General features: G+C 48.2%; 3 protein-coding genes, 1 long non-coding RNA gene and 1 other non-coding gene across 7 annotated transcripts in view; 2 read left to right on the top strand and 3 right to left on the bottom strand.

Annotated features, from left to right (window-relative positions):
* Positions 1-2,499, top strand: part of CAND2 (cullin associated and neddylation dissociated 2 (putative)) — a 30,496-nt gene extending 27,997 nt beyond the window's left edge. The window contains exon 15 of the mRNA XM_019746669.2: positions 397-2,499. Coding sequence (XP_019602228.1) covers positions 397-621 — 225 coding nt within the window. The 3' untranslated portion in view covers positions 622-2,499. The remainder of the gene's footprint in view (positions 1-396) is intronic.
* On the bottom strand, positions 2,457-7,278 carry RPL32 (ribosomal protein L32). The gene is made up of 4 exons (XM_019746679.2): positions 7,150-7,278; positions 5,776-5,876; positions 4,971-5,152; positions 2,457-2,634 (listed from the first exon to the last, which is right to left on the bottom strand). Exons 2-4 carry the CDS (start codon positions 5,869-5,871, stop codon positions 2,505-2,507), a joined length of 408 nt encoding a protein of 135 aa, XP_019602238.1. The 5' UTR covers positions 5,872-5,876; positions 7,150-7,278; the 3' UTR covers positions 2,457-2,504.
* LOC141567368 (small nucleolar RNA SNORA7) lies at positions 5,944-6,083 on the bottom strand. Its single transcript, XR_012489963.1, has one exon. It is a non-coding gene; the product is annotated as a small nucleolar RNA SNORA7 (small nucleolar RNA).
* Positions 7,279-7,429: 151 nt separating the features above from the next.
* On the top strand, positions 7,430-12,158 carry LOC141567223 (uncharacterized). Its single transcript, XR_012489692.1, has 3 exons — positions 7,430-7,648; positions 7,783-8,069; positions 11,849-12,158. It is a non-coding gene; the product is annotated as an uncharacterized LOC141567223 (long non-coding RNA).
* MBD4 (methyl-CpG binding domain 4, DNA glycosylase) overlaps positions 8,501-19,321 on the bottom strand; it is a 28,289-nt gene continuing 17,468 nt past the window's right edge. For all 3 annotated transcript variants that reach the window (XM_019746712.2, XM_074312960.1, XM_019746703.2), the window contains 6 exons: positions 18,814-18,970; positions 16,181-16,374; positions 14,683-14,896; positions 11,375-11,534; positions 9,666-9,722; positions 8,501-9,022 (listed from right to left, as the gene is read on the bottom strand). In XM_019746712.2, the coding sequence (XP_019602271.2) occupies positions 8,764-9,022; positions 9,666-9,722; positions 11,375-11,534; positions 14,683-14,896; positions 16,181-16,374; positions 18,814-18,970 (1,041 nt within the window). In that variant the 3' untranslated portion in view covers positions 8,501-8,763. The remainder of the gene's footprint in view (positions 9,023-9,665; positions 9,723-11,374; positions 11,535-14,682; positions 14,897-16,180; positions 16,375-18,813; positions 18,971-19,321) is intronic.

The raw sequence follows: 19,321 nt of genomic DNA, 5'->3' as shown, positions 1-19,321 counted from the left end.
CATTCAGTTAAGTTCTATGGTAACAAGAGCCCGATTTAAGCACAGTAAAGAGATAGATAGATCAATACGTTTTGTCAGGGGAAGGAATTTAAGTGAACACTTCACAGTAATTGTCACCAAATTATTACCAAAAATAATTTATATTGTCTGGTCAGAGGCCTTTTAGGTAACTTTGAAACTAATTTGAATGACAAAGAACCACCCTCTTAGAAAACCAGCCAGTGTAAAAGCCTCGAGGTGGAAGAAGCCATCAGGAGGCCAGAACCAGACTGTGAAGCAGGAGAGTGTGCAGCCCTATTTAGGCTTAGAAGATACAGGTAGTGGAGAGGCCGGCCAGTGGGGAAGCTGTGATGCCAGGTTGGGCTCCATCAAGGATGGCTCATTCTTTCCCTTTAGGTCAAAGCTGGTTCCGTGAAGCAGGAGTTTGAGAAGCAAGATGAACTGAAGCGCTCTGCCATGAGGGCAGTGGCCGCCTTGCTGACCATCCCAGAAGTGGGGAAAAGCCCCATCATGGCCGACTTCTCTTCCCAAATCAGATCCAACCCTGAACTTGCCGCCCTCTTTGAAAGCATCCAGGATTCTGCTTCAGCCCCCAGCACAGACTCAATGGAGCTGAGCTAGTCCTGCAGCCCCCAGATGGGCCCTTATTCAAGAGAACGGGGCCCACCCAAGCCAGAGGCCACAACCTTTACTTCTAACCTTTCTTCTTATCGCTGGGGGCCTTCTTGCTCCTGTTCAGGGCGTCCAGTGCCTTCTCTAGGGACCCCAACTCAAAACGCCCCAAGCTGAAGCTGCAAGGCTGCCAACAGTTGAGCCCTTTAACTCAGTACAGTCATTCAAAACAACATTGTCTAATTTTCCAAGTCTTCCACGCAGATTGATGTGACTTCGCACTGGTCTGGTTCCTTCAAGCTGGGGTGTCCCTGCCTCACAAAGTACTTAGTATTTAGATATATTCTTGTGCTCACAGCTGAGAGGTTAGTAGGCAGCAGACTGGCCTTCCTTCCCGTGTCCCAGATTTGTCACTCACACCACTCCCATTTTTTCAGTTCACTTAACCTTAGATATGGCTGGGCATCTTAAAACTTCAAGATATTTTGAGTTATTCACATTTTAGAATTCAAAACTGCTTTATTTCTAATTGGCAGTGATGAATCAGTGTTTTCTTGCAGGGGGAGCAGGGTGGGTAGGGAACTAGAGCTAATGAGTTTTTCTAATTTCAAAAATAACTTGGCAACCTGGGAAACAGGAAAGCAGTCAAGTACCAACCATCTTTCATGTCATCCCCCGCCCCCCCCAAGCATACCAGTTGGCTTGTGACCTGAGGGCTTTGAACATGTGGTTTTTAGTATCGAGGACACAGAATTAAGCAACAGGCCAAAGAACTTTTTGCTATCCCAGGTTAATAAAGGAGAGATCCTACATTATAACTATATTCTCTGCACACTTCCTCTCAGTAGTCACACACTATCAGTGCTACGTACCAAGTCAATTTAAAAGCAGGAAAATGACCATACATTTATTCAACAAATGTTTCAGACTAGGTTTTGCACAGGTGGCAGTCACCCTAAGACATTTATCTACTGGCACTAAGGGCCTTAATTCTGATCATGGCTAGCACACCAAGAAAATTATAATCAGTGTAGTATTTCTGCTTGGTTGACCAGGACTGGGGTGGGGGTGGGGGGCCCAACCCTATAAACATGGTTTGCACTAGAGTACATGCCATATCCCATGTGACCTATACTGCCACTTCATACCATTTCTTGGCGTATCATAACGTTAGAATTAAAAACAGCTAAATTCTAGCCCTTGTTGCCTAAGGTTTAAGGTTGTAGTTGAAAAGGAGTTTGAGTGTTAAATTCTGAGTCCCAAGAGGCCCCACTATCACCAGTTAAGGATCCTACACTCTTGGAAACTGCTACTAAATTATGCCTGAAGCAAAGCTGGGGGAGGTTATATAAGAGAGATTGAAAATGATCTTCAAACGTTCAAGGCTGATCACATATAGTAGAGGAATGTGTCATCCTATTGTGTATTTTTGGACAGAAGCTATGGGGTGCTATTTCAATAAGAGCAACAATTTAAGGGAATAAAAAACTCATCTGGATCCTTTCACGCATTTTCTTAATCTTCACAAGAACTACAAAGGGTAACTATCTTCCCCAACCTTACAAAAGTGAGGCTAAGAACTACTCCTTGCTCTGAGCTGCATGGTCCTTCAGTTGAGGGTCTCGGAACCTACCTTAGTCTGAGGACCACGTCTTCCCCAGCCCTAACTGGGAGTTGCCCAAGGCTGGTCTGGGCACCTGAGAAGCCCGTGCCCTGAGAAACATCGTGTCCTTTACAAACCCCTTCCAAATGGAAGATTCCAGAGCATAACAGGCAAAAGAACAATATCTGTGACAAGCTGTCAAAATAAACTGAAGAGTAAAATCCAGGGCAGAAAAGCCAGATGGAAGAATTTTATGGTTTTATTAAAACACAGTTTGCACACAAGCTGTCTATTCATTTTCTTCACTGCGCAGCCGGGCATTGGGATTGGTGACTCTGATGGCCAGCTGGGCTGCTCTTTCCACAATGGCTTTGCGGTTCTTTGAGGAGACGTTGTGAGCAATTTCAGCACAGTAAGATCTGGAAGAGAATCCGTAAGTGGGTAAGGAGCAAGCCAGCCTGGAACATACACTTGTCCGTTCCACTGGAAGACAATGGCTTTGGTCACTTCGCCTCCAGAGCCAAAGCACTGAGAAAAGAGGCTGCTGAATGACACCTGCACGCCCCCAAATACCAATCCCCCAAATTTCATGGTACTAGCAAGGCTCTTATAAGTGTTTCCTGGCAGTGACACAAAACGCTGTCACTGTTCCCTCATTTAATCCTCACAGCAGCCTTGTAATCCAGGCATCACTTCCATTTTACAGACAAGGAAGTGAAGGCCCACAGACGTGGAAGTGAATTCCCAAATCATACATTCAGTAATGGACAGGGCCAGTATGGCTCAGCACTCCACTCCAAGTTCAGAGGTTCTCCCTCAGTCTTTCTGGCCAATCTGCCCAACTCAGGGCAATCTCAGGGAGCTTGGACTTGTTCCTGCAAAGTTTTGGAACTCCGCAAAGTAGCAGAGCATACTCCGACAGTCTGATTAAGCCCAGGGCTCCTAGCCCAGACCACAAACGTTACTTGTTCGACTGCTATGGGTACAATTCAGGTTGAAAGCATCACCGCTTCAAGTCACCCCGTGAGTAGCAACACCTGACATTTCCAGGAACTGTTCCCATCCATTCCTCACAGTCTCACTGTGCCCTAATCTGATAACAAATGGGGCTAATGTACACATTTCAGTAAGGAGGGCATTTATGAAGCTATCAATGGTGGATTAAGACAATCTACTCCTAGAGGAATTACAGCAAACAGAGAAGACTGTCAAGGAGTGGTTAACTAAGGCAGTGGGTGTATATGTAGTTCTTTTCAAGAACTTTATAGGAAAATAGCTTAACACCAAAACAAGCAAATCCACACAAAGAATTTTGTTTTATATAAAGGAATCCACTCAAGCTCAAAGCTTTATTTTAAAATGTTTCCATAGTCTTTGCTTTCAAGAAGACTTAAGTTGTATTGCACTTTTCGTCTTTTTTTTCTCCATTCTTCTAAAACTCCTCAGGTTCTTATCCATATGTATGTAATAACCATAATCACACCGTACACATTATACTTTCCCCTCTGCTTGGGCATTTTCCATAGATGACGATTTTTTGTGTACGCGTAACATTCCACTCAGTGCTGTACTCCCACCATTCACCAATTATATTTACAATTGTTCAGTTACTGCTGCAATGATCACCTTATAGTTTCCCTGCTTTTTAATTATGAGAGGATAAATGCCCAGAAATGGAACTTGTATCCACAAGTCAGCAATTCAGATTCAGAGTGTTCCTATGGCTTTTGATACAAACCCAAACTGCTTTTAAAAAGTATCTTCGAGACAACCAGCAACATTTACACCACAATCATTTTTCTCCCTACACAGCAGGTATTAAATTACATGTTTCTATTCTCTATCCACCTGCTTAGTGCACTTTGGGCATCCACATAATTCCTAGGCTTATCCTTTTCTAAAGAAAATTTCTACCATTTCAATGCCTATTAGAAATCCAACCTAGAAACTCAACCAAAAATGGTTTCTTTCACTTTTATTACTGTGTCTACAATCACTATAGCTAAAAAAATCTTTGTAAATATGCACACATACAGATGTGACAAGTTAGTCACCCTCTCTCCACATTCTATCTAATTTAGGAAAAATGCAAGGTTTTAGCTTAACAGGAAAGAAAATAAACTATCCTCTGCTTAACCAAAATATACCATTCCCTCCCATCCAGATTCAAGTGTCTAAATCATTTCTCACAAGGAATCTTTTCTCAACCCACTGCCCTCCTTCTGGCCTAGCAGACCAAAGTCTTCCACAGAGCTCACCAAGTGTCTTTCGCAAAACAATGAGAAAGTAATGCTGTGACCCCTCCACGTAGCTCCTGCATCTGTACCACTTTAAGCCCCCGCTTTGCCTGCGATCTTCCTCCTTTTCTCTACTTCATATCACACCGAGTTCTAAATCAGGCAACTCCTCTGTTCCTGAAGCAGTCTGAAGATACCCATGGTTTGAGGGCCCCTTAGGTCTGAGGCTGCATTTGAGCTCCCACATAAAGCAATGTTCTGAAAACGACGCTGCAGTGTTGGTAGTGTCAAGCAAAGTCCTCCCCTTTCCAGGTCTTGAGTTTCTACACTTTTCAGAAGTCGTCATCCCCGTCCCACACCCTTAGAGAGGAAACATGTTGCAGTCCCCAACAAGCATCTGGTAAGCTCCTGAGAGAACAGGTAACTCCTCCAATTGCATTCTAAAAGGTCGAGTCCCTACCAAAACTGTTCACAGACAGACTCCTGACACCTGAACCCAGAGGAGGGATTCCACTCACTTGTTGCACATCAGCAGCACTTCCAGCTCCTTGACGTTGTGGACCAGGAACTTCCGAAAGCCACTGGGCAGCATGTGCTTTGTTTTCTTGTTACTCCCATAACCAATGTTGGGCATCAAGATCTGGCCCTTGAATCTTCTGCGCACTCTGTTGTCAATGCCTCTGGGTTTCCGCCAGTTACGCTGAAAGAACACGCATAGATGGGGGGTTAGTGTCTGTGCAGACTGCCAACTCTTCCTTTTGGAGGAAAAAGGGGGCTCAAATGAAAAGGAAATATGCCAAACAGTTGTCTCTGGGTAACAGGATTTCACAACTCCTTTGTAATATTTTTGTGTGAAAAAAAATAGGGGCTCCTGCATTTGACCACCAGGAAAGACCCACATCCTCACTCCTAAGCAAATGAAAAGCAGGCTAGACACCAAGGAAATGTGAGGGGATTGTGTACAGAGTAAGACGAACAGCATGGGTTTCAACATGGCACTCAAGACCTGGATTTTCTCATCTATAAAATTAGGATAATCTACCTCTTCTACCATAAGGCCACCTGAAATATGATACAAATATAAGCCTCTAGACACCTCAAAACAGCAAAGTGTCCCATCCATGTCATTTAAATTTCAATTTACACACCAAGCGACAGTACCAGTAAGGCACAGAGCCTTGGGTTTCTATATTGAGCTCTTCTACCAACCACAGACTGGTCCATCTGCCAAAGATTATCTTCCGACTGGGTGATGTCAGAAATCCAACAGCCTATTTAGAAACCCCTCACGCGACCACATACTTCCATCCCAGGATTATATACCTTAATTTTGACATATCGGTCTGACTGGTGCCGGATAAACTTCTTGGTCCTCTTTTTGACAATCTTGGGCTTCACAAGTGGTCTGAGGGCAGCCATGATACCTTCAAGAAAGAGGGAGAGACGGTGAGACAGAGTCCTGGAAGGAGGCTTTCCTACCCAGGACTCAAGCTTTGTTGCAGAGTGTCTTCCAATCACCAGCTACTGAACAAGCAGGGAATGGAATGGGTACCTCTGCCAGGCTTGTTTTCCCTCCCGACTCCGAAGCTGGCAGAATATTAGCCACTCTCCAGATGCGATCCTGGGAGGTAGTCACCTCACCCACGCAAGGCCAAAGAATGCCAACAACTAACCTAAAACAAACTGACCCCCAAACGGTCTCAGCTTGCAAGGAGCAGCAATTCCCACTCCATAGTATCGTAACCCATAGATGGTACAATTTCCTTTTGGTTACACAGGCCTTGGGCAAACTACATGAACCGCACTGTTTTCTCATCTGTAAAATGGAGATTACATTGCACACTGAATGCTTGCAATGCCCAGGCCAAAACAGATGTCCGGTAAAGAGAAACCTGTAATTCCCCTAGGATGCGGCTAGACTGCAATACGCTCAAGATATACAAAAGCACACGGGACTTGGGCCTAAAACGCCTCTGAATCTTTGAACTACCATTCTACCTGGAGATCAACTCAAAAATTACCTTTGAGGTGTCCTCTGCTACCCTCGTTTTTTCTACTGTAGCGAGTTCGCAATGAACATTTTGTTCAATAAACGAACGACTTTCCCCCCCCACTAGCACCATGATTTCCTCCTAGACACGGACGCCGTTTCTTATTTCCAGAGATCCTGATCCACTATCAGAATTCCTGGTAATTGAACGAATCGACTCGCAGCTCGTGGGGTTTTGGTTGTTTTGACCGTCCCGCTGCAGTGGTAACCCCAGGACCAGAAACTGCAGGGAAGGGACCGTCGGGCAACAGATGTATTAAGAATACACGTGGGCAGATATCGCTGAGCTAAGTGATCCGATGACTCGAGCCCAGGCCGTTCAGGCAGCTATACCCCCGGATGGTTCCCTCCCCCCCAGGAGCCCCCTTAGTCTGGCCCCAACCGGGGCCCTGTGCCCCCGGGGCTCAAACAAGCTGTCCGCAGTTCAGACTGATTCCAGGCGGCCTCCGTATGAGTGCAAGCGGCCCTCCTAAGCGAACTTCCATCACCGGCTGGGTCATTTAGTTCTGTTCCTGTACGCGCTCCAGGCAGGCGACAAGGACAATATCCACCGAGATGACCGCTCGGAGGACAGGCCTCCTCCCCAGGGGGGCGATGGGACTTGGTGGAGACCGCAGAGACGCGGATGACCAACGATTAAGACTCACCGGGTAAAAGATGAACGCCACCTCCGTAGGCAGCGCAGAGGAAGAGAGGGGAAGGGGGCGCGCGAGGGCTGATGGGACATAACCTCAGTGAAAAGGCGAGAACTTCCGGCTCTTGGTCGTTCAAAGAAAATAAACTTCAGAGAAATAACACTAAAAAAAAGTCGAGGGATACCTGTGTTTTCCTAGACATTAATATCTAGGGGTAGAACTGAAAACTGTTCATACCTGTTTTGGGATAACGTAGAATATTTGCAATTATTTCTGAGCTTCTAAGACCTGGTGGGGGCGCAGCCACTTCCGCCAGAAGTTGAAGCCGCTTCTCCGTCAGCTTTTAGATTTTTTCCGCCGGCGTTTCTTCTGCTCCAAAGCGCGCCTCTTAGTGGCCAGAAGGAAACAAAACAGAGGCTTCCTGCTCCCGCCCGTGAATTTATAAATGGCAATGAGACTACGTATAACAGCTCTCATTCAATGGGATTTACTTTCCTCCCACAATTCTGAGGTAGGTCTCTTATTTTTCCTCATTTTACATATGTAGAAAGTGAAGTTTGGAGATTTGACTCTATAATCCACACTTCTAACCATTAGGCAACACTGCCTGGTTTTTCATTGTTGTTCTTGGTTTGTTTTGTTTAGCTTTTGCTTTTAAGATTAGGGCGAAAATCCAATTTCAAGAGGGAAAACAATTCCCCTGGATTCCGCCGTACTGATGTCATCAGTGATCTTGATAGGAGTAATTCCAGGGGTCAGCGGAAGACAGAAGCTAAACTGGATCTGTGGTGTTAACTGAATGAGAAGCGAGAAGAGTGTTGACAACTCCTTCTGGAGATTTTGACTGTGTGACGCAAGGGGAGTTTGAGGAGACCAGAGACCTGAAATGTGAAATGCCTTGTCCCAGGTCACACAGCTGGCAAGAAGTGGAGGTGAGACCAAAACGCCATGGCGTCTGCACCACACCTCGTGAATCCTGCTTATTCTGCGGGCTGTGGGAAGTCAGATGCGAGCGTGGGAGCGCTGTGTTAATAGCTGCCCACCTGAGACGGATCAGGAAAGAAAAAGTCTTGACAGGGTCAGAGGGGTTAATCAGGCAAAGGGCTTATGAACCAAGAGCGTGCTTCCAATTGCAAAAAGACCCAAGAGCTTTGGAAATCGTGATCCCAATGGCCCAGTGTGCGGGGGGATGAGGGATATGTTTCACAGAGGAGGGCACAGGGCTCCCCACAATGCCTGCTGCTTCCCCATGAGCACTGAGATCCCAGGGAATGTGCCTGGTGTAATCCCCTAGGCTCAGGACCCCAGCTTTCCAAACAACCTTCTGGCCACCGCTTCCGAGCAAGAAATCGCATCAGCTGGATCATAGGTGACGTGAGAAAAACTCCAACCTGGTTTATTTCAAAAGGGCAGGGAAACACTCAAAAACTGCACCTCTTTCTCTGGACACATCTGCCTCTGAGACCCTAGACAGTTTTGCTCTTCAGAGAGCTGGGCCTAGGCCCTCCCCCTGAAACGATTTCTTTCGTCTGGCTCTTTGACACTCCCCGTGTCTATGGCTCTGGGCGGCTGGCTGCACTGGCCCCCAGCTCCAGCATGGCTGGGTCTGACAATATCTAGGCCACTCTAGTAGATGTAGTAGACTTTAGGAGCACTGTAATGGGCGCAGGTCACGTTGTTCGTGTTCCTAACGGGCCACCTGCGGGTGGGGTGGTAGGTAGCCGAGTAGGCAAGGGGCTGGTGTTGGACACAACTGAAGAGCGCCAGGCTCCGATCCACAGCCACAGTGGGCAGGTAGAGTCGCAGCTTGTCCAGGAGGTGACCCGGCCAGAAGAAACTGGGGTGGGTTTGCTGCCGACGACTGGGCCTCATCACCTTCAGCTTCCTGGAAAATGAGAAGACACAGAGGAAGTTATCATGGTGGACAGGCCAGGGCTGGCACTCCTCAGCAGAGCAAAGCAACTGTGACCATCGTAGAGGTAGCATTGTGCTAAGGGCTTCAGTATCTCAGTCTTCACTACAGTTCCACGTGGTAGGTTCTGGTACCATGTCCCCAAGGTTACACAGTGACCAAGTGGCAGAGCGCAGGCTTGACTCCCAATCGGCCGCCTCTAAAACCCAAACTCTTAAGTGTACACCATCTATTCTCCAGAGGTATTTTAATGTGGTGTTCAGAGTACAGTCTGTGGAGCCAACATAACTTGATTCAAATCCCTGCTCTGCCACTTTCATAGATGTGTGACTTGAAGCAAGATCATTGACTTTTCTGTGCTCAGTTTTTTCTTCTGTAAATTGGGTATGTGAAGAGAAATGCCATAGGGTCGTTAAAAGGATTTAAATGAGTTAACACATAGAAAACTGTCTGCCTGGCACTCTAAGTTTTACTGCCTCTCAGCTCCTGGGCACTGAGCCCCAGATGCTGTGCTAGGAGCAGCATGGAACGTGCAGAGTCCCAGGCACCTCCTCCAAAGTGAGGCTAGCTCTTCTCCCACCCAACCCCCTTCCAGAGTTAGATGATTGCTACAGACCTGGTGAATTCCTCAAACTCCTTAAAGTGTATTTTCTTGATTTTCTTTGGCAGTTTCCTAGTGGATAAGAGAGAGTTGTGTTGTCAGGAGAGGGGAAATCCAGGTTAATGCAGCCTCAGGGAGTAGATTGGGGGCCACGGGGGTGGGCGCATCTCTGAGTCCAAACCAGAGCTTTGAAAGGAGAATTTCTTCCATTTGGGGTGGGGCCCTGTCTCTGTCTCCCCAACCCCGCCACCCGGTGTTCCAGTGGAACATGCGGCGGGCTTGGGTCAGCCAGACCTGGGCTCGTAACTTGGCTGGCTGGGTGACTATGGGCAAGTCACTTCCCCTTTCAGAGCCTCAGGTTTCTCATTTCCTAGAACAGAGAGCTCTCAGAGTAGTTAGGAGAGGTGCTCAATAATCTGAATCATTTTGGGGCCCTTGGCTCCCACTTTCCCTGGCAGGTTGAATATAGCCTGGAGATAAGGATGGTGAAAACTAACTCCCCAAACTTTGGGCCTGGCAGACATCACTAATCAACCACAGCACTCTTTCCCAGTAAGCCTGCACCTGACCTCGGAATCTTTCACAACACAGTCTAAGTAGTAAGATGAAACCAATGTCCATCCCTGTCCTAGGTGACCTCTCTTTATCCTTTATACCTGTGGCCTACCTAAGCATGGACAAAAGTCCCTTTCTCAGGTTCATGCCCACTTCCTAGGTTGATGGTTCAGGAATGGTGCCAGCTACTCAGGGGCTGAAAGGCGGTCATTAAGTGATCAGAAAGGGCCCTCTAGGCCACCACCTGCTTGGCTCATGCTTAGCTCTTCCCACCTGCAGGCCTAGGCCACTTGTGCACTTGGGAACATCCTGATGGGGTAGGGTCAAACAACAACAATCATTGCTTGAGTGCCAACTATCTGCCAAACATTGTGCTAAGGAGTTTACATGCATTTCTTCTCTTGTCTTCACCGTGTATGGTAGGAGTTGTTATGTCCATTTTATAGATGAAGATACTGAGGCTCAGAGAATGGAGTAATTTATCCATTTAATCTGTAGACCTGTCTGATTTCTACTTGGCTCTGCTGCATCCCACCCCAGCCATTCTGGCTATACCAACCCAGTGGGCAGCTAGCAGGGATCCAGAGTAGGGGCAGGTCCTGGACTGCTCCTCTTTCATAGTATCCACTCAGCTGTCCCCTTCTCCTCCCACGCTGGCCCCATCCTCTGCAGGATGCCTCTTGTTTTCCAATCCGCAGTCACCATGGATGCTGGCTCATTCCTGTCCCTGTTTTAACTCTTTCTTAGAGAGCACTCAGGTTGACCTGAGGGTCACGGACAGTACCCAGTGTAGAGTTCTTTTCTCCTCCCAGGGGCTGCAAGCCCCCTTCTTGCCAGAGAAGGCAGGGCAGGGGAAGAGGCTGCCACCGCTGGCCTCTGCAGGGCCCCTGACACCCAGCCCATGATTGGTGAAGGGGCCTCCCGATTCTTTAAGAAGGCCCTCTTTATAATCTTTCCCAGGGAGCCTGAGATCATGTAGAATGTGGTCAGGAGGGCAGCTGTGTGGGAATGAGGCAAGGAGGCTGTGGCCCTGAGACATGTGCCAGGCCATGGTGACCCAGTTGGACATGCCGGGTTCAGTCAGAGACACTGGTACAATGGGATACCCCCAGTGTGACAGCAGTAGGGCAGGAGGCAAATGGAAGGGGGAAGGGGACCTGACACTCAGCTTGTCAGTCTTCTTAGCCACCAGCTCTTCGAAGGCAAGGGAACTGGGCAGGACTAGAGTTGGACTGAAGACCTTACAGTCCGAGTAGTAACCTCCTGGCTGCCGGATCGGGCGCACCTGGTCCTTCTGGAAAATGATCTTGTCCCCCGGGTATAGCAGGGCTGCGAGCAGCAAGAGAAATGTGGCCTGTCAGCCCAAGACCCCTCCCTGCCTTGAGCCTTTGGGGCAGAGGGCAGAGGAGGGCTTTTTAAAAAATATATTCACATTTTTGTTTAAAAATATTTTTTCTTGTATATATGTATTTTTTTCTTGTATACATTTTAAAACTATTACAATTTTTAAATGTAGATTCACAGCAAGTTGCAAAAATAGTGCAGAGGATCCCTTAGACCCTTCCCCCAGCTTCCCCTAAGGGTCACAATGCATATATAGGCATACATCGTTTTATTGCACTTTGCTTTCTTACGCTTCACAGGTGGCAGGTGGTGCATTTTTTTACAAATGGAAGGCAAAACGCTCCACCAGTGAAAAGATTACAACTCATGCTGGTCTGGAACTGAACCCACAATATCTCCAAGGTATGCCTGTAACTGTAGTGCACAATCAGGAAATGGAGTTGGTACAATACTGTTAACTACAGACAAAGGAGCTTATTTATAATCAGATCAGCAATGGCTTGGGGGGCTGGGTGCAGTTACTACAGAGCATGAGGGCCCACACCCCACTCCTCCTGGTCAGGAGTCCCAGGAGGAGGAGGGGAAGATTCACCCAAGATTTCATTAGGTTAACTTAGACCTGGTAGTGATGGCAGTTTTCTCCTTGCCTAGAATTAGTCTCCTAGGTAACCTTAAGATACTTTTCTAAGAAGTACAGAAAATAAAAAACACCGGCCCCGGGTCTCCATCTTCTTGCAACTGTGGAGCAGTGCTTGTTAACACACGAAGAGCTCATTTTCTAGAAAAAGTGGTGGAAAGTTACATTATTAATGTTGGTTATTTAGAGATAGGGCTGGGATTGTGCAGGTGAGAGGGGAGTAGAGAGAAGGGGATATGCAGCATCAACATTTTAAAAGATATATAGGATTTTTTAAAACTACATTTAAAAATATATGTATATATACATGACTTTTTAAAAATGACTTACATGCGTAATTGTGTAAGTGAAAAAGAAAAAGGCTCATGAAAGGACAGTCACCAAAATATTAATGGTGGTCAGCTCAGGCTGGGGGGAGGTTATTTTTGTTTTCAAAAAATTTAAGTGAGCAAGTATTATCTATAAAACTGGGGGGAGAAAAACAATAAAGCTATATTCACTGGGGAGAGGGTAAATGCCTCTGTTCTGGAAATCTTGGCCATGAGCTTAAGGCCTGAGTCTGAGCCCACCAAGCTCTAGTCTAGAACAGACCTGGAAGTCCCCATGTCCCCATGTTTGTGCTTCTTTGTCCACAGCAGAGAGCAGGCCTCTGTCATAAAGACAACCAGTAGACAGAGGCCAGGACAGAGGTCAGAAATGGACTAGTTTTTTCCATCTAGATCAGTTAGAAGCAAAAGGAAGCCCACCCATGCACACTCCTGTATGCCCATCAACTTGAGATCCTGCAGACATGGGAAGCTCACAGGCCCAGGAACTGGCAAAAGCCAACAGTGGAGAGAATCAGTTGTGGATCCATGTTCTGGAGGGGACAAAGGAAGCACATCCAGAGGAAAGACCTGACCCTCAAGAGCAGTCCAGAGTGTGTGGCAAGCCTGCCCACATTTCAGAAGACAGACAGCTGTAGCCCCAACACTAAGTAAGAGGAGCTGATGTAAACGATCAGGGAAGACGAGCTCCCTGAGGAAGCAGGAAGGAAGGATGATCTGTTGAAACGTCAGTGCCCAGAGCTGCAGGATCTCCTGGCTCAGCGCTCTCACCCCAGGCGGGCTGCTCACGCGATGGAGTGCAGCACACGCAGGAGACAGTGACCCTTTGGGTCGGTTTCCCGTGTTCCTGAAGGCCCTTGGCCATGTCCCCCTGTATAGGCCTGTTACGGCCTAAATTGTATCCCCTCAAAATTCGCATGTTGAAGCCCTAACTCCCAGGACCTCAGAATTTGTATTTGGAGATAGGGCCTTTCCAGAGGTGATGAAGCTGAAATGAAGTTACGGTAAACCCGAATCCCATCTGACGGGCGTCCCTATAAGAGGAAATGTGGGCACACAGAGAAACACGGGGGTACGTGTGCACAGAGAGAAGACCCTGTGAAGAGGCAACAAGAGGGCAGCCATCTGTAAACACATGACTGAGTCCTCAGAGGAAACCGACTCCCTGGCACCTTGACCTTGGACTTCCAGCCTCCAGAACTGTGAGGAAATACATTTCTGTTGGTTACGCCACCCAGTCGGTGGTATTTGTTACGGCAGCTCTAATACAAGACCGAAGGCCCTACACACTTAGCACTTGTTTCCCTCCCTCTTGGGAAAAAGATGGAAACAATCAATTGTGACTGTTAAGTCTTGTTCTCAGGTAAGTCACACCACACTCTGTGTGTTCTTTCTCAGAAAGCCTCATTTCCCAATGTGGCCACAGTTCCTACAAAGTTCCTATGGGAAAACCTCTGCCCTCATGCAGCTCGCTGTTCATGTTTTTAAAGCATAGAGAGGGACCTGCCCATTAAATTGATAAATTAATAAATTTGGGGTGCCAGTATTGCTCTGCCATCATTGCAGGGATATGGGGGCACTCCCTGTCCCCATCTCACACACTCTACCCAGAGACCCAGGCTCCGGTCTGCTTGGATATATAAAAATTTTTCCTCAAGCAGAGGGTACAAACAGTAGGGAAATCTCAACGTTGAGTCCTGCGGTCGGATCAAAGAGCAAAGCGCCTCAGCAGAGCCTGACTCCTGTGTACTCCTACCTCAGTGTTACAGAAGAACCAAAATATGGGCCTGGGAACTGGTTTTGGAAATGCCCAGCACAGCGTTGAGTTTGTCACTTCTATCAAATCTCCCTCTTTGAAACTGGGATTGTTCCTTTATGCTCCACTTCAGGGCTTCCCCAAAGGAGCTTCCTGTACTAGAAAGCTAGTTCATCAAGCTCAGTCGGGGAACCCAGACCTCCAGGCCTGTGGAAATTGTGGACCTCCAGGATTCTAGAAATCCCACTGAGCAGCAGTACAGGCTGAGCTGTTCGTCCTTTCTTCTCCCTCCTTCTTCCCAATGTCCCCACCCCAGGCCACAGCGACTTGGCAGGGTGCCTGTCGGCTGTGGAAGGACAAACCTCAGGGGGACACACGAGGCATCTTCCCGGGACCAGCCACCAAGGCCCTTACCTTTCACGAGGATGTCCTCCGTCAGCGGGAGGCCGTAGTCATCACAGAGCTTCTGGCACTGCAGGTAGACCAGAAAGGTGTCCCTGCGGAACGTGTTGATGAGCTCATTCATCTCCCCGCTGACGGTGGACGGGAGGCAGTGCTCGTCAAAGTGCTGGTTCCCGCTGCGCACCAGGCGGCACTGCTCCGTGTACTGGATGGAAGGGATGGTGAGCTGCAAAGAGAACTGCCGTCAGCACACACTGCCCTTCGCCTTGCCTCTTCCCTCCTGGCCTGAAGGCTGACAAGCTCCCTCTCCCCACGAGGCCCCCCAGGAGGGGCAATGCAAAGAATGCATGTTGGAACCCAAGTTCAGGTTCTGAAGTCAGTGATGCAGGAGAAAAATCATATTGTCAAGTGCTGAAGAGCCATTGAATGGTCAGCACATGCAGTTCTGTGTACACAGCCCTGTACAGGGATGTGCACACGTGATTGTGTGATATATACAGTAGCGTACAGTGCAGATGCCCCAGGGCGTCCTACTGAAACGTGACATTCGAGGGTTTGGCGGCTCGGGAATTTAAATTTGGTACAGCTATCCGTGACTTTGAGGTGGGAGCCACATGATACAGATGGCAGAGTGAGGAATAGAAGAGGCTTGGGGAGTGTGTAGCCACTTTTGGCCTTCTTATTTATTTATGTACGAGGGAAGAAGAATCTATCTTTTTAAAGTTTCTAATGCCAGAATCGGCAAAGTACAGCTCATAGGCCAAATCTGGCCCACCACCTGTTTTTATAAATAAAGTTTTATTGAAACATGGCTGCACTCATGTGTTTATGTATTTTCTGTGGCTGCTCTTGTGCTCCAATGACAGAGCCGACTAGTTGCAACAGAAAGGACAGGGCCCCAAAAGCCTAAAACATTATTTGGCCCTTTACAGGGAAATTTGCTGCTTGCTGCTCTAACATTTCATGCAACTGAATCAGATCTTAGTTGGTATAGCACTTACCAACACCTAACATTTTATTATATTTATAACAACAATATGTATGTATATATAGTATTATATTAAAATAGTGTGCCTCCCTGACTGGACTCTCTGGACTGGCAGCTTCTTGAGGATAGGGGCTGTTTTGTTGTTGGCAGCACCTACAAAACTGCCTGGTATATCACAGGCTCTCAGTAAATATTTAGTAGATGAATTCATTCAGACAATCAATTCTTCCCTCCTTTACTGGTGCCATGCCCTGTGCCAGGCTCTTGGGTCCCCACTGTGATGGAGACACAGCCCTGGTCTCAGGATGCAAAGTCATAATTAAAGAATGGGAGGAGGGGAACCGGATACTTCCAGAAACATGATCTCATTTATCTTCACAGAAATCTGTGAGGTAGGTATTGTTCTTATTACATAGATGAGGGAACAGAGAGGTAGACAGCCCACTCCCAAGAGTTCACGCAGCTAGAAGGTGGTGCAGGCGCAGCGGACGTGCCCCAGGCCCTCCCCGGTGGTGAGGGTACCTTGCACTGCCGCTTCCTTTCTCGGTACCGCTTGCCGATGTCCTCCATCTCCTCCAGGGTCATGGGTCTTGCCTCCTGGGTGTCAACCACAGGCACGGTGAGCAGGTCCATCTTGGGAGGCTGTGGGGTTAAATTCACCGACTGCTTCTTGGACGGATGCTGTGGGGAAACTCTGTGCTTGGGAGATCTATAATCTAGGGCGGGAGGAAAGAGACAAAGGAGGGACTGAGAGGGTGCCCAGCCACAGAATCTGTCAAGTGTTTAACCAATGTCACCAAGCAGGCACTGAGCCACCCCTCTGCTCGCTTAGCATGTGTCTGGTCAGTGACATCTGAGACGCACCTGGAAGGTGCCCCTTTGCTCCGTCTCCACTCTGGCCCCCCTAGTGCGGGCCACTCCTACTCACCAGCAACGTGGCCCCAGCCCTCCTGTTGCCGTTCTCATCCTCTAGCATCCTGTTTCCACCCAACCCAACCGTCCACCTGACCCACCTCCTAGTGCTCACTCCTCACTCACTCCACCCAGCCACCCTAATTTCTTTCTGTCCCCTGAAGACTTTCCTGCCTCAGGGCCTTGGCCTTTGCAGTTCCATCTGCCTCGGATGCCCTTCCCCAGACTGGCTCCTCATCAGTCACTCAAGTGGCATCTCCAATGGATGCTTTCCGGAGAGGCCTTCCCTGACCACCCCTCCTCCTCACTCTGTCCTACTGTTTTCAAAGCATTAATCACTACTGGAGATCATCTTGGTTAATGTTTTCCATGGAAACTCATTGGAGGCAAGGGTGTTGGCTTTTTTACTGCTGTGTTTCCAGTTCCCAGTTTCTAGAAGTGCCTGGCACATAGTAGGTGTTCAACAAAGATCCGAATGAATGAGATCATCCTATTGCTCCTGCCTTGGTGCAGGCTTTCATTGTCCCTGGCTGAAATGAAATCCAGGCCCTACCACCTTCTGGTTTTGGAGGGAAGAGACAAAGGAAGGAGGGTCTGAGAGGGTGCCCAGCCATAGTTTTGAGAGAGTGAATAAGTGGTCATCCTCTCTGAGCTTCAGCTTCCTCATGGAAAAGCACGACTAGCAGCCCTGACGTCCGGGGACTTGAAGGATAAACTGAGCTAATGCTGTGGGTAAAGCTACCCAGCTCCCACATTTGGCGCCCCCAAATGCTACTGCTTTCTCTCTTGTGAGCTGGTTGCCCAGACTATTGATGCTGCTGCCCCTTTAGGCAAAATAAGAGACTCCTGAGTCCACCTACCCTACCCGCTGTGCTCAAACAAATATCTGCTGCTTGGCTTCAAGTCTGTTTATTGGGAAACAATAGGCCCCAAATACCTTTGCTGCAAATAAGCATCGCAGTGCACTGTGGTCATTCTGGAAATGACTTACAGCCAACTACATGGATCACCATGAGCTTCGGTAACTTACAATGAAAGGGCCCCCAAAAAGGCTCCCCCGAGGATGTGCTGGTCGTGCGGGAGATTACTACTGTGGGGGTGGTGACATGCCGGCGGAGACTGAGGGGGCGCTCGGGCCCCCTGGAGGCCCTGCCTGGGAGTGAGGCTGCCTCTGCCCGGCGGCTGTGGAGACCAGAGGTCGGAAATCTGCCTGCGGCTGTGAGTGAAGCTGGGGGAACTGAGGAGTGGATGCCCTAAGGGAGCTGCCCGCTGCCTCCTTTTAAAAGAGCCCACGAGTGAGGCCGCTGAGTACCCAACTCTGTGCGCTGGGAACTCCAGAGGCCACGCCCCAGATGTTTGCCTGTGTAAGGAAACCCTTCCTCTACCCTCCAGGGTTCTTACAGGACCCCAGGGAGGACGAGGAGCGCCTCACCCCCAAGGATGCTGGAACTTAAATTCCTGCCAAGCAAAGCAAGATTTGCTTCATTTAGAAAAAGGAAGATGTGGTTGCATTTGGGGAGGGCTTTGGAATGGTGGGTGGTAGTTAAAGGAGGGCTTTAATGTTATCTGCAGTTGTTCAATACTTTTTTTTTTTTTTTCACAACAACTAAACTATAAAGAATCATGATGCACCCTTGTATTGAAGAGTAAATTCAGATCCAGAGCTATGGCGAGCACATTTCTAATTTGTCTCTGTGCTTCATCAGGACATATGTGGCTACCGAAGCACCACCGCTTAGCAAATGGAACTTGACCTCTGTGCAACCTGTACAACTGTTCACAGCAGCCCTGCTAATACCCGATAGTAGCATACCAAAGTAGACTTTCCAGGAAACTCTAAACATGTGCTAATGCTGGTTTCTGAATTTTAGTTAATTTTTTCATCAGTAAGGTATAGATTAATCGTAAGAAGGCCTTGAACTCACATACAAATGGAAAGGCTTGGCATTTGGGCCAGTGCTCAGCTTATCAGGTGGGCTCTGGTGGGCTGAAACCACCCTTTGAGAATCCTCCTTTAAGGATAAGAGCTAGGCCTCATCCATCTTTGAATGGACACGATAGCTGGGTACTCAAGAGGATATCTACTCCTTATTAATCTCTGGGCCTGGAAATTCCAGAGGCTTGGCCCACCTACAGTAAGCCAAAGTTGGAGAACACACTCAGGAAGCGAGCCAAGGCTGCCTGTACCACACTTGCTCTGAGGAAGGGGAAGTGGAGGCATGGGGGTGGGCACAGATACGTACACTCTCTTGTAGTTGGTAGTAGCCTTTTCTGCTGGGCCAAAGACCATTGCTTGTAGGTGCTGGCCAGGTTATCCATGGTGATGCTATTGTACTTCCCCAGAGAGCTGAGATAAATCACAATGTCCTCTACTTCCTGGTTCCCCAGAGGGACTCCTACCTGAGGAGAGAAGAACAGCCCCCAAGGCAGGCAGGCTCCAATCCAAACATCCTGCCAGGACAACCAAGGCCTGCCAGCCTAGCCCCACCTCCCAGTCTGGTTTTATCCACAGCCACTCCCAGCTCACACCCAAGGTCCCTGCCACAGGAGCTCAGAACCCTTTCTTGGGCCCTAAGTACATCCTGCACTTTCTCACCCTCTGCCTTTGCTCAGATGTTTCCCATTCTACGCCTGAGAAACTCCTATCCCTCCTTCAAAACTCTGTCTAGATATGCCACCATCTTTGCCGAGTCTGTTACCTCTTTCTCTGGGCTCCCACCCCACTTCATACCAATCCTAATGCCAGCTTTC

Source organism: Rhinolophus sinicus, linkage group LG10 (assembly GCF_036562045.2).
Source record: "Rhinolophus sinicus isolate RSC01 linkage group LG10, ASM3656204v1, whole genome shotgun sequence".
NCBI classification, from domain to species: domain Eukaryota; kingdom Metazoa; phylum Chordata; class Mammalia; order Chiroptera; family Rhinolophidae; genus Rhinolophus; species Rhinolophus sinicus.
This window is presented reverse-complemented; position numbering and strand designations above follow the sequence as displayed.

Excerpts from the sequence above, each read along its gene's own strand:
- RPL32 (XM_019746679.2), bottom strand. The coding sequence starts at position 5,871 with ATGGCTGCCCTCAGACCACTTGTGAAGCCCAAGATTGTCAAAAAGAGG. Across the intron at positions 5,153-5,775 it reads ACCGATATGTCAAAATTAAG|CGTAACTGGCGGAAACCCAG; the intron begins GTATATAATCCT and ends GTGTTCTTTCAG. Across the intron at positions 2,635-4,970 it reads GTGCTGCTGATGTGCAACAA|ATCTTACTGTGCTGAAATTG; the intron begins GTGAGTGGAATC and ends ATTCTCTTCCAG.